We start from the raw sequence: 14620 nt of genomic DNA, 5'->3' as shown, positions 1-14620 counted from the left end.
GGATGTCTGCCAGTGAATGATATTGTGCTTTGATCCGATTAAGAGGAGACACAGGTTCAGACGCTCGATATTGTTCCCATTACACACTCAACAGAGTTAATATCTGAGCTTTTCCTTTTATCTGTGTGTGTGTGGTGTGTGTGTGTGTGTGTGTGTGTGTGTGTGTGTGTGTGTGTGTGTATGTATGTGGGTGTGCTTTGAATATCCTACATATTTTTCCATCAAACAGTGAACACAATTAACCAGTTAATTGGAGTTTGCTTCCTAAATTTGAGCGTGCATGCATATGTGTTCCATCTGTATTAATCTGTGTTCATTTATGTCTCGAGGCCTTGCCCCCAATTCCCCAGCTGATGCCACTGAAATTCTTGTGAATGACACTAGCTTTAGGGTTGCAGTCATTTTGGTCATAGCCTGAGTGTGTGTATGTGTTTATGTATGTAAGTGTGTTGGGCTTGTCTGGGTCTTGTGCCTGTGGTTCTTGTCATCTTTGACATGTTGTGCCAAGGGTTTTTATCATTTGACATCCCTTCCCAGCTACTTGTCTGTGCCCTTTCCTCCCTCCTGCGTTTGTCATTTGATGTCTTTGTCCTTTTGCTCTGTTGCCATGAGACTAGACAGTCTGTTATAGTCTCTTATATAGGAACCATGCTTCTGTCTAAGTGTGTGTTCTGTTCTGGTATATTTTGGTCTCATCAATTTTTCTCATCTCTTCTCTCTTCTCTTCTTACCCATTTGCTTATCTATCCTATCCTCTTCTTTTTTTTTTTGCTCACCATAATAATAAACCATAATACCACTGCTCTCGCCTATCTACTCATTTACCCCTCTCTTCTCTTCTCTTCTCTTCTCTTCTCTTCTCTTCTCTTCTCTTCTCTTCTCTTCTCTTCTCTTCTCATCCTTTTCTATACTAATCTTTGCAATTCTATGTTTTTTTCCCGTTGTAATCTGATGTGTGCGTGGTTGTTTTTGTAAATGTAAACCATTTCAACACAGGCAACAGCAGTAGTTGTTTCCCCTTGCTGGGTAATGAACGTACAGTACACAGACCATGCAGGTACTGTTAAATTAAAATCAGTGTTAGGCCGAAGCATGCTGTGCCTCGCGTTCTCCCGACAGGCGTCTCTTATTCTGTGTTTGAAGAAAGCTGTTGGTATCGTGACATAATGTCAGAATAATAATGCACCGCAGGAAAGGATCCTGCTTATTTGCAAGGATTTGATGGTTTGTGTATGTGGGTGTGTGTTTCAATACGTGTGTATGTGCGCGTATGTGTGTGTTGGTGGAGGCACTCTAATCGCATCAGCCTTGAATGCATTATGGATGAGATTCTGAGTTAGTAAGCACAGTGTTTTTTTTAGAAGATAAGGAGAAAGAGAGGCAGTGATAGAAAGAGAGAAAGATTACATGCACACGCCCAGTAGAAAGAGGAGGCAGGTGGCCTTGATGGTAGTTTCCCCCCCCACCCTCTCTCTCTCTCTCTCTCTCTCTCTCTCTCTCTCTCGCTATAGGGACATTCTCCCTCTAAGGAGCCTCTAGCCATTAAATGTCCTTCTCCAGCCCTCCCCTCTGTACATACAATATGGATCCATACATAATAATGGGGTCTATGGGTCTATTTTATGTACCTCTTTCAGATGATAATAGACATGATGGGTGGTGTTTCTTTTTTCTTCTCCATGCAATATTCAGATGGTTCATTGACCTGAGTAAAGGCTAAGAATCAGGCAAAACTGGAATGCATGGTAAAAATCAGTGGTTCTCAACTCCGAGCCTCAGGACCCAGAGTGATGCAGGTTTTCTATTTTGCCAGGTTGTTTTCATTCTAGCTGTCCAATCGGTGGCTATTTAGACCTGAGACGACAGTTGAATGCAATTAACTACCTGGCAGAATAGAAAACCAACAGTACTCTTGGCCCCCAAGGACCGGAGTTGAGAACCATTGGTATAGATCTTTGGTAAAAATGACGAGACACTAGAAAACTTCAGCAAAATTCAGCCACCGCTAACGACTAAGGAATGGCAGTCATTGAAGCAATCCTGTCATAATCCATGGGTAAATAAATCAATCATAAATCAATCATCTTCTGCTGAATGTGAAGAGCAGATGTCACAGTTACACTTTGGACCCCAGTTCATTTAGTAGTAGCTAAATGAAATAGCTGGTATGAGAATGGTTATTTCCAAAAAAGCCACTGCATACGCCCTTTGGTGAACACTTTATCCAAGTCGCCTTACAGAACCATGAGTATGTACATTTCTTGCTAAACCCACTGAGCTGTACCAGACTACAGCCTCGTATTTCAGTCTTACCAGGTTCTCCTGAGGAACAATCTGAATATCACATGAAGAAAAACAAGGATTGTCCTTCAAGTTATAATGAACAATTCATAGATGCAGACTTTGTTCTTGAATTTTGACTCTGGATTTATCACATCCTAAATCCCAGTTAAATTATTCAAGATTTTTTTTTTTTATCAACACGTTTTGCATTTGTACAGAATATTCAATGTATTGAAGAATCTGAAGAACTAAGGTACTTTCCAATTCAAATTCCTGATTCCCATTCTCTTTGTTACTATAGCATGCTCCTATAGATGTAGCCTTTGTAGATGTCCCACTTTTTGCAGCATGCTTCCTGCAATACGTCTGCTGTTGGAGAGAATGCCCAAGAAGAATAGTTTAGAAAATGAAGGTTTTGCTTGCTTTGTAACCATCAGATGGTCCATGTGGTCTGGTAGCTAATGGGTTGAGAGACAGTAGAATTTAGTTTTACAAAATACTAATCTGGTTCTACTGTATAACTTTGAAGGAAAGATTGTCCGCAGACCTAATGCAACATAGGTGCAGGATAAATGCACAAAACAGGACCCCTACTATGGCTAATAACAGTGTATATCCTAATCCTCAGAGATTGACCGAGGGAACTATAGGAGTAGGTGTTGGTGTTAATGAATGGGTATCTGTAGCGTGGGAAAACAAATGACCTCTATACAGATACAGCACACACATGGGTGCCACAGACACAGACACACACACACACACACACACACACACACAAGCACACCCAGTGTTTTGAAAATCCAATCAGTTTGGTCATGGCCTAGTATGATCATACAAAATGACAGGGAAAGTAGAAAGAGAGGCAAAATGTGTTAATGCTGGAGGTGGTTTGTTGGAAATACAATCAAAGACTGATTCCATAAGATTTCAATGAAGTAAATGTAGTGCATGTGTTTATCTGACATTGAATTTCTTTACATTCAGTGGAAATTTCACAGTACATTTGAGCTCACTGATTCCCTGTGGAGGGGTCAAAGCCAGCAGGCAGGTAACAAGCCTACACACAACATGAAACACCACCTTTGTTTTGTGAGAACAGCACCACCATTCCCTAATGTATGAATGCCCCCCATCCATTTCACATGAAGAACTATTTCATGTCTTCGTCATATGAATGTTAGTCATACCGGTTTTAAGGCGCTAGAAGGGCAGTGTGAATATGTTAACTATTCTCAATCATCAATTGAATGGGTGGCAAACACTGCTTTCAGGATTATTCTCAAGTCATTTATGTTTTTAATAGATAACATCCAGTGGAGAGTGATGGAAAAGAGGGAGAGAATCACATGCAACCAATAGGTCATGAGCCAGACTCAAACCTGTGTTACATACAGAATATTATTTATATAGATGATGATGGATGATGTCTTGATAGATGGCTTTGCTACAGAGGATTTGAGTAGATATCTGTTGTAATAGGTGTTAGTCACCCTCCACACCACAAAGCCAGTGGTTGTATTTTTATTTCCTCGTCCTTCTCATCTGTGTTTCTTTACTAAAACACATTTCACACATGACAAACAGTTTAATGTTGACCGCTAAGCAGATTCACTGGTCAGCTGGGGTTCAAGTGCCTTGCTCAAGGGCACCATGACGGAAGTTGTTGAGGGAGGGGAGAGGGTTTCTCATACACTTTACACACCCAGATTTTTCAGTTTGATTTTTTTTTTTTTTTTTTACTTTTTAATTTTCTCATCCCAAAAATGACCCTTCCCTTATGGGAACACCTCTAAGACACTATCAAATCTCACTTTTTTTTTGGGTAATTCACATTTTTTCCAAACTGTCAGTGTACCTCAGTCAAATTGCTTTGTACACAAAATAATGAAGAAAGAAAAAGTATGTTTTTGTCACTGCATTTGACAGCACAGTAACTTAGGAACTGGAAACATTAAAAATGATAGATAGCTAAAAGAAAACAAAGCATCAATTGAAGGCAGCCTTCGTTCTCCTGCTGGAGTTCTCATAAAGAACTGATTTTGCAAATACATCATTCATGTTCAGTGAATCACTTCTGTGTATTATTAAGCCTCGACATTTCAAACCCTGCCTTCTGGGGGAAAAAAAAAAAAAAACATGAATATGAAGGTCATGGTGGAAAGGGCATCACACAAATGAAATTCATTTTCAGTTAGCTGAAGTTGGCAATAGTTACAGAGGCGTTGTTCATCAATACTTGTGTCTTGACTCTTTCGGTTGTCGTCATGGATATTTGATCATCTTTCCCATCCCTGTCCTCTTGTAGTCTAAATACCATATGATATTAAAAATGTCTTAGAAGGTTAGAGGACCATCTGTATCCACATGATGCATATACATGAGGGGCCTGTTTGTGTAAATATATATATAAATGCTGCCAAAAAATGTGCAGTGCAGTGGGGTAGATGGTTGGTGACACATCAGCATCTGGTTGGACTGTTTCGACTGTTCTCTATGGAGTTACACTTAATGTAATGTTACTTGAAGCAGATTGACATGATGCAGCAACATTCAAAATGCCTTGAGCAAATTGAAATAACGACCACTTTGCACTTCGATAAAGCTTGACAACAAAGTTATTGTGATAGCTTTTCGATGTCTGCCACACACGATGTGCTGATTGATTATATGTAACTTATATATTATTGGCATCTGAGAGAAATATAATGTCTCCAAAATGTCTATTTTCAGGAACTGAGAAAAATGGTGAAATATTATCAACAACAGTTTGGCTTAGACCAAAAGCCACCAAGCATTTTGTTTCTGTTGGAGACAAGGTCAGCTCTCAATCACAGAAAAAAACCCACATTTCTACAAGACACAGTCGATATGTACTGTATGTCAGAGTCACTTTTTCAAAGCAAACTACAATTTAAGTACAAGAATTTGTCTTGGAGAGATTGGTGCATGTATTTTGGTAATTTAGCATTTCAAAGTGCATACTGAAACATGTTATACGGTCAACAGGACATTACATAGTAAAAGACATACAATGTATAGTAGACATATTAGACTACATATGTAAATTAAATATTGCATACATACAGTATTGTGGCAGCCTCTCATTGACTGTCTCATTCCTGCCCAAGGCAATCTAAATTCTTGCCCACAGTACAGATGGCCAGATGGGAGAGCAGCCTTTATTCCCATGAACTTGGGCACAACAGATGCATTTGCTTGTTGTGCAACGGATGTATTGTCTGTCAAAATATTAGCATAGAGCATTAAATGTTCCTCTTATCCCTGTCCCTAGGTGGGCTAAATATCACTGCATATTACAGATGGTCAGGTGATTTAGGATCCCATCTGTCAGGGTTTAGAGATGACAGATGATGCCAGATGTGCTTGGTGTGAGCCGTGGGAAACTTTAATGGGGAATGAGAAGGTGATGAAAAAGTGGAAACTTTTTAAGGCAATGGAGATGATCGTTATAGTCTTTATCCGTAATGGAAACAGCATAGCATAATGGCATAGATATAGCATAGTGGATGATGGGTGGCTGGATTGATTGATTGATTGATTGATTGATTGATTGATTAATTTATTCATTCATTCCCAATGCCCTGCCAACACTTTTCTGCCAGAAAAAGAAACCTAGAAACACACCCTAAGGTTGCTTCATAGGCTCATATAGAGCACAGATATAAATAATACAGAGGCAGCCATTGTAAATATCCCTAAATATGCCTTTACCCTGCATCCATCCTGCATTATTGCTACAGACAATTTTTTCTCAAATGCGATGCAGTAGGACCAAATTAGCATATTGTAAAACAAAACACTAATGTCTCAACTGTTTTCCTGTAGGTTCCTACAACTGAAAGAAAGCAAAACTTGATTTTTTCTTTTTGCAAACTAAAATCTTTGGGATGGAGCAAAAGTTCAGCAAGCATTCAACACAAAGTGGGATTTCTACACAGGCTTCATGTGTACCTATATCTGACAAGTCAGATTGCTTTGCAGGGACCACCTTTTGTTTAGGTGGCATTTTTTTTACACCGCAGTTGTCCTCAGTTATCAGTTATGGTACACACAACCATCCATTATCACAGGCTATTGTATAGCTTTGAACAGCTTTTAGCTTTGTGCTGGTTGCTGGCAAACACCAAATACCTAGCAGACTGAACAGCATTCTGTTTCAGTTCAAAGGAGCTTTTACTGACATCCAGGGAAAAGAGCCAATCTCTCTCTCTCTGTCTCTCTCTCTCTCTCTTTCTCTCTCTCTCTTCCTTTTTATTTCTCTTCTCTTCCTGCATATGTCTTCAAGTTTAGGTGTCTGCATGCTTGTGTTTCCATCTCTCTCTCAGTTCAATTTAGTTTTTCTCTATTGGCTATGTTTCCAAAGCAGTACAGTACATCAGTTACAGATCAACCTTCCCCCTTGTCAGTATGTCTGTCCGTCTGTCTGTCTGTCTTTCACTTTTGCTTTGTTCATTTCTCTCCCTGTCTTTCTTTGTCTCTCTGCCCCTTTCTGTCTCTCTCCCTCCTTCTAAAAGTAATAATTTCTCTCTCTCTCTCTCTCTCCCTCTCTCCCTTTGTCTCTCCCCCCATATTCCTCCAGACATTGTGTGTAATGGTAGTAATCTCTCCCTTCAGATCAGAATGGCAGCTGTCCAACAAGCCAATATCGCAGCCCAGACTGGGGTGCTACCACTCCGACGCTGAAAGAGGATCTGTCTGATTGGAGGGAGGGAATGGGGGGCAACAATATGGATGGAGGGAGAAAATGGAAGGACAAATCGAAGGCCATCAAATGAGAGGGTGAAAGTTGAGAGAAGAGAGAAGGAGAAATTAAAGGAAAGTGGTAGGGAGAAAAAGTGTAGCAGCAGCGAGAGCACAGGGAGGGAAAGACTTGGTGAGATTCTTTTTATTTTATTTTTTTTAAGCTGTGTTTGGTGAGGAAAGTGTTCTGACCATCTTTCCACAGTGCGCAAGTCCATATTGTAGAAGTCCTGTATATCACTATGTTGATACCTGTCATCTCTGTCTGTCTGTCTGTCTGTCTGTCTGTCTGTCTGTCTGTCTGTCTGTCTGTCTCTCTCTCTCTCTCTCTCTCTCTCTCTCTCTCTCTCTCTCTCTCTCTCTCTCATACAAGAGATACCGTATGGCAAAACTGTTTTCAAAATATCTTTTTTACGTGGTGCATGCATGTATAAAACTGTCACAGTTAACATTTAAGGGATGGGAAATAAAAAAAAAAGAGAGCAAAAGTTGGAAAGGAGGTTGGAGAAGGTTGGTAGTGAGATCAACATGCTTTTCTTTCCACTCGACAGCAATCGTGGAGTCGGAGGAAAAAAAAAGGGGAAGAATAAGAAAGGGAATCTAAGAGTATCACATCCACACTGAGTAAAACTAAATACCTTCTAATAGGGGCAGAAAATGACCTCCGCAAAATGACCACAGATAGCAGCTCTAATATGATATGAAAGCAAATCACATTCACTGTAAATGGCAAGTACAATAAATGCACAGTAATTTCTCTTGGTGGCATTGGGTCAGAAACACATTGACAACTTACTCACACACATGATACAAGGACAACAGGACTTCACCTACACTGCAATAGTACAGTACAAGACATAATATGGACGGTAAACTATACTGTACATATCGCTGTACATTAATCATTCTATAGTTATGTAGAAGATGTCTTCTTAGTGTCCAGTAGTGCATTGGTCTAGTGTATTACAAGGATGTTGCACAGAATAGAATCAGATTCGTAAAATAAAGTGTTGGAGTACCTACAGTCTATTGCTTTGCCTGGAAAATGTCACTGGATATCAATGAAATACTTTCCATTTCACCTTTCCTTCCCTGTGTGCTTTATTTTTAGTCCTCCAGCGGTAACGAGATCCCTGCCTTTCAGCACAGTGTTTCCCAGATGTCATTTGTAGGCTCCCACTCTTACACAAGTCCTGTATCAGCGCTAGGTATCACCTTACATTGTAATGATTACAGAGACAGCAAGAAACGCACATACTGGGTCAGTTTCCCAGATATGGATTTAAGCACGGTGCTGCTGCAGACTGTAACTCTATACTTTTCAGTGGAGGTTTCCTTTGAAAAAGAGGCTTGGCTAATCTTAATTCACAGTTAAGACAAGTTCAGGTGAATAAAAATATAGTCTGTCTGAGTTTTTAGATTATTAATGTTTCAGATCTTATTATCTGATGACTGTATGCTCAGTGTTATGTGCATTCACAGCTCAGGACAGTAAAGGTTGTGCTGCTAGTCTGTTGTCTGTTGTGGTTCTTTGTTTCAACGCTTTATGGTATTTTCTTTACTTTACCAAACAATGAGTCACAAAATGTAAGACGTTTTGACAGAACAAGACTTCAAATCACTTGTATTTTTCCTCCTGTCATAAAGAATCATATTCAGAATAACAACATAGCACACTACACTGCCAGTCTTGAGTAAGTGTCAATATGGCCAAGGTCTCTGTGTTCTTGCCGTTAGTGTTGTCGAGCGATGAAGTGCCCTTCAGTGAAGCGCGTGAGGCTTTGCTTTTTGTCAGGATCAATCTGAATCAGAATTGTAATTCATGAGTCTAAAGGTAATTTTTTAGGGCAAATTTGGGGCTAGCTGCTGGATGCCAGTAGAATAGATTATTCTTTTCTGTTAACAAAACAGACCCATACATAGGCCTATAATACACATGTTATGAAATTGCAGTAGATATCCTTGATAAAATTATTAAATTATTACATTTTCAGTAGAAAAGAGGAGGCCAAGATGACAGTGATGGCAGCAGTATGTTATTTCAACCATTTTCACTCTTGCAACTGTCAAATTTGTTAGTTACTATTGCCCATTGCCCTCTTTGCCCATTGCCCAGTTGCTCATACTCATTGCCAGCAAATCGTAGCCCAAATGTGCCCTAATGATATCTAATGATTTGTATTATTTGTTTTGGCCCACTAATACCTACTAATACCAGATGGGTGGGTTTTGCAACATAAGACAACACAAAAAAGTGACAGAAAATGTTGGTTACAGTTCATATAAGAAAATTATTTGAGAGAAATTATGGGCAAAGGAGAAATGCATACCAACAGAACAAACAAAGTTGTGCACAAGATTTGAGATAAATAAGCTTTTCATGCAAATTAATGGGATATTTTAACTCATGAAACATTAAAACCAAGACTTTACATGTTGCATTCATATTTCCGTTCAGTATATATTTGTCCTTGGTCTGGTGGGTTGCTGCCATAAAAATTATTATATGGTATACTTCATATGCTACTTTATATTAACAAGTATATGTGTGCTTGTGTGTGTTTGTGTTTGTGTGTGTCCAAACAGACACAGACTACATCAGTGAGGAGGAAGAACGGAAGGTGGAGCGGATGTTGGCCTTCCTCACAGAAGAATCCAAGCAGGCCGCTGCCAGCACAGCTGTAAGTCTCACTGCATGTCTCAGGAAACATCGCTGCATAATCTCACTGCCGTCTCCTGATATTTTGATAGCTTTGCTTGAATTGAAACATGATTTGGTTATGTACTGATTGGGTTTCATGACCGTCAGGCCCATTACACCCATTCAGAAATGCGTTGTTACTGTGAAAATTAGGTTATGTTGCTCAATTCCTGAAATACTGACTTTTGTAGAAAGGATTTTTGTCTAATAGCAGCAGTAAATGCAAGTAACCTTTATGCTTTCCTTGACCGATTTACAAATTATAATAGCAGATAATTATGTTTCAGACTTTTTTCTAGTGTGGAGTGGAATTGTTGGTCAATCATTTAATCACTTAATCAGAGCTCAGGCCGGCAGTTCAGAGTATTTTACTACCTCAGAGAAACTGATATTGAAGAGTGCAGCATGTCAGAAAAAGTTGTAAAGCCTTACTCTACACCTCAACCTTAGTACAAGTCAACACACTGAAATCAAAGACATTGAGGTCGGCAGTTTGGACACACTGATCCCGTTGCCCTTGAGGGTGAACCTGTCTGCTGCAGAGCATGATGGGTTTCAGGAGAAACCCATTTCCTCATCCTGTCCCTCCCGCTCCCTCTTCTCTGCAGTGGGAACTTGATCCTTTACTCTTTCCCTTTAGACCACACCACAGAACTAAATTGGCCAGAGAAAGGATTTAGAAAGGATAGTGGGATGGGGTGAGGAAAGAAGGAAGGGAGGGATGGAGGAAGGGAGGGAGGGGCCAAACTAATGATGGTGCATTTGAGGTTGTATAAATCGCTGTATATATTTTTTGCTGCATCATGCCTCAGTACGCCTCCAGAAACAGTAAAAAACTGTATAATGAGTTCTGCAACAATGTTATCTGTGCAGAATAGAACCTGCCCAATTTATTTGACTCTGTATAGAAATAGATGTGATGGATAGAAAAGAGTGAGAGAAAGAGAAGGAAAATGAAAGAATTGTGCTGACGGTACAAGGCCAGATAGAGTTGAAGTGAAGTGAGTCCAAAGTCCATTTCCATGAAACCACTAATGGTTCTCTGTGAAAAAAGGGTATGCTCTCTGCTCTTACTTGGCTTGAAGTCGGAAATTGCATGCTCTTTAATGCCTGGTACAAATTCTCCACAAACCTTTGCTGCGTGATTGGAAAGTGTTCTCAAGTCCAGTCGCACTGACCACCAATAAATGGTATATGGCTTTGGGCTACATGAGTAATTTTATTCTTGCAGAGAGGCTGGTGCGTTTGAATTACACTCTTTTTTGTCTTTTCCTTTCTTCCACTCTATCTGAAAGACTGTCTTTACTCAAACTCACCACACTAGATTGCCCTTTTAAAGCAGGGGATTGCACAGGTGCACATGTATGATCTAAGATTAAAATTAATTAATCCTAAAGTTCATATTGCATTCACTGAATAAAAATATATTTTGAAATCTTAAGATACAACCAACCCTCACCATTCATCGCACAGTGTTCCAAGAGGGGGTTTTGGGATGGTAAAGTTGACTAGGGATACAGATATGGATACTCCATGGGCCTGTGATTTAAAAGCAATCCTGGTCGCATCACTGCAATATTTATGAATTAGACAGCAGAGCTGCAGTATAGAAAGCTGAGGTCCATGTCATCATACACCGCAATGGCTTTATGAATGCTGATGAACTAAGTTACTGGTAAAGAAAGAAAGAAACTTTTCTTTAAGCTAAGGTTTCTTGAACTTTTGTTTTCTTTAATTTCTGTATTAAAAATGTACTTACATAATTTGTTAAAAATTATATTTTCGCTCTGAGACTCTGTGTAATGAATCATGCTGACATTCATGAAGGAGATTACATAGGCATATATTGAGCCATGGCATATACAGTATGTCCCATGGCCCACATTTTACATTTTAGGCATTTAGTTCATGACCCTAACCAGACACACAATGAGTGAGCAGGACAGTAATAATAATGATCATAATAAAAAAAAAACAACTTTATTTATATAGCACTCAAAACACAGTTACTAAGTGCTTTACAAAAAAGAGAGAGAAAAATAAGTAAATAAATAGACATAAGACATCACAGGTTAAAATCACATGACTTATAAAAGATTTCAGAATTCAGAAAGAATGCCCCAGCAGAGCTGCAGGATAGGAGCTAAAAGATGAGTGAAAAAATGAAACCAATCACAAATCACAGATAAAAAGCACACATGGCTGTTGCAGTGACTGCACCTATAACCTAATCTAGGTTGCCCTGGCGGCCGTATGCAGTAAACTCAAAAATTCACAGATAACCTGGTCATAAATGTATCGCAGTGTGTGTGTGTGTGTCTTGTGCAGAGTCTTTATGATCAACAGCGAAGAGGTTTCCCTCAGAAACCTGGATCTGAAACAGAATGATGCTGTCAGTTCCACTCAGCCTCTGATCAACAGAATGGAGGCAGAGATTAAACTGGTGTCACCGGCATATCGGCAAACATTCTGTGGCCTCGGATTGAATTTGACACCGTAAATGACATGAAGTGCTGAATTTATTAGACTTAATGTCTTCAGGAGCTGTCTAGACATACACATTGCTCATCAAGACGCAGCCAAATGTGATGATGGTTTCATAGCGTGATGGCTCAGATGTCCCAAAACAAAGCTGTGCATTATGTGTATTATTAGTTAGAGTGTAATGTTAGTTATAGATTTGCTTTTTCAATACACTCACCTCATATGTGCCATGATACACAAACATTGATTTCAATGGTTTTAAATGGGCATTTTTCCCAGCAGCTATAACCAACAAGTTCACAGTTCCCTGTGATATTTTTGTTCCAAATCACCCAATTTGTCTACATTGATTTTGTCCCATTTGCAAATTATAGCTGAAGGCAATATTTCACATCTCCCAACACCTCAAAAATTTCTTATTTACCATTACCTGTTTTTCTTGAGCTGAAATAGGCAGACATATTGTCAGCTTTTATATAGGACTGTGATGTAATGTTTAATCCTGTAAAATGTAGCAGATGGGGCCAGAAATTATGCAGACAGCCTGTTATACTGCAAAGAACAGATTTAAGAAACGCACGTCTGTTGTGGTGAAATGTTTGATGTTGATTTTTAGGTGTTGGTAATATAGAGGCAAAGTTGGAGAGAGAAAGAGAGAGATCAGATCTGATGGTGTGCAGCTGAAAGCACTGTCATCTTTCAACAAGAATAACCTCCTCTTTCATGACCTTTTATGTAACCAAAACTTTTTATCTGATTGAGCATAGTAAAACATTTATCAGTGAAACCACAAGGGTTCCTCTATTTTTCATAACAACCCATAGACCTTTTATTGTAGAGGGGAAGGATATTTGAGTGATCCTTTTTGGGGAATGATGGAGAGAGTAGTGATGGTGTTCTATTGTGTATATACGTGTGTGTGTTTGTGTGTGTGTGTGTGTGTGTGAGAAAGAGAAAGAGAAAGTGAAATAAGCAGGGGGCATGTAACGGCATTATCATGCACTGAATATTTTAATTCCAAAATGATATCCACCATGAAAACTGTGACACCTTCTCTTGCAAAATGATTAATCGCACAAAACTAAAGAAATATATATTTTTTTAAAGGGTAAAGTTGTTGAGTATTAGAATACTGATGCTTATACAAACTGTCCTCTGTTAGAAATATTGATGTTTGGATGATGTTTTTTTGTTTTGTTTTGGGTGGGTTTCCAAAATGGATAAATGTTTTGGAAATGAACTCTTTATTTCATAATGATTTGAAGTACCTTACCAAACATTAGAATACGAATTTGACTCGGCCCCAGACACAGGACTGGATCCTTACATGGGTCAGGGGAACGAGGTGCTTTGAGGTCTTCCTTCTGCACGCTCAGCATGAACTCTGGACAGGAACAGAGAAAGTCGTCTTTATTCATCTTTTCTCTTCCCATTTCCCTCCTTGAGCCCTTTCTTTATCATTAGAAGTGAGAGGAAACCCTTGGTCAGGAATTCAAAGCCAAGCTCATTTTCTCCATTCTGGCCTCAAGAAAGAGAACGAGAGGGAGAGAGAGAGAGACAAGGAAAGGGAGAGAAAATGAGGGAAGAAGTAAGTGAGAAATGAGGAAAGAGTGAATGAAAGGAGAGAAGGAGTAAAAGAAAAAGAGGGATAGATAGATGAGAGAGCAGCAGAGAGAGAGAGGATGCATTCCCGGTGCCTGTCTCCAGATAAGGGACTGATTCCTGTGCGGCTGCCCCCTTCAACTACCACTGTGTTATTAAATCATTAGCCTGTTTGAAAACCTGTCAGGTTGCTTAGGCGCTGGTGTCTGATTGCTCGTTTGTGGGGATTTTTCCATAGACAATTAAAATTTGTGCACGTACACACACACACACACACACACATACACGAAGTACACATGCCAGAGATTCATGAACGCAGAGTTGTACACCTGCAGATTCACAAATGTACATGCACACAATTATGCACATTATTACATACATATATACACACATACTATATATAGTATTTACACTCACGCACGCATGCACACACACATACACACTGTCGGACATGTACACTCACACACACGTAGGCCTACACTGCGTTTGCTTATGTTTGCCAAGACAACAGCTTGGGATGTCTAGGCAACCACATCCACAGTGCCAGGCTTTAAAGCTCCAATGATTTTCTTCTAAATAGAGGGGAGGGGGTGAAAGAAAAGAGAGAAATAGAGCACATCGGATAAAGAGGAGAAGAGACAGTGTGTGGTGTGTGTGTGTGTCTGTGTTTGAACAAGAGAGTGTGTTTGTATGTGTTTGTGAAAGAGGCAGGAGCAGCAAACCGGCATCTGATTACTAGCAATGTGTTGACCTTTTTGTTTAATCTGCTGGGCATTATAGCTGTGCGCT

At 39.5% G+C, this 14620-nt stretch overlaps 1 protein-coding gene across 1 annotated transcript in view; it reads left to right on the top strand.

Annotated features, from left to right (window-relative positions):
- Positions 1 to 14620, top strand: part of rnf123 (ring finger protein 123) — a 148242-nt gene that overhangs the window by 115961 nt on the left and 17661 nt on the right. The window contains exon 38 of the mRNA XM_078283673.1: positions 9631 to 9725. Within this exon, the coding sequence (XP_078139799.1) occupies positions 9631 to 9725 (95 nt within the window). The remainder of the gene's footprint in view (positions 1 to 9630; positions 9726 to 14620) is intronic.

This window comes from Centroberyx gerrardi, chromosome 5, assembly GCF_048128805.1.
Source record: "Centroberyx gerrardi isolate f3 chromosome 5, fCenGer3.hap1.cur.20231027, whole genome shotgun sequence".
Taxonomy (NCBI): domain Eukaryota; kingdom Metazoa; phylum Chordata; class Actinopteri; order Beryciformes; family Berycidae; genus Centroberyx; species Centroberyx gerrardi.
This window is presented reverse-complemented; position numbering and strand designations above follow the sequence as displayed.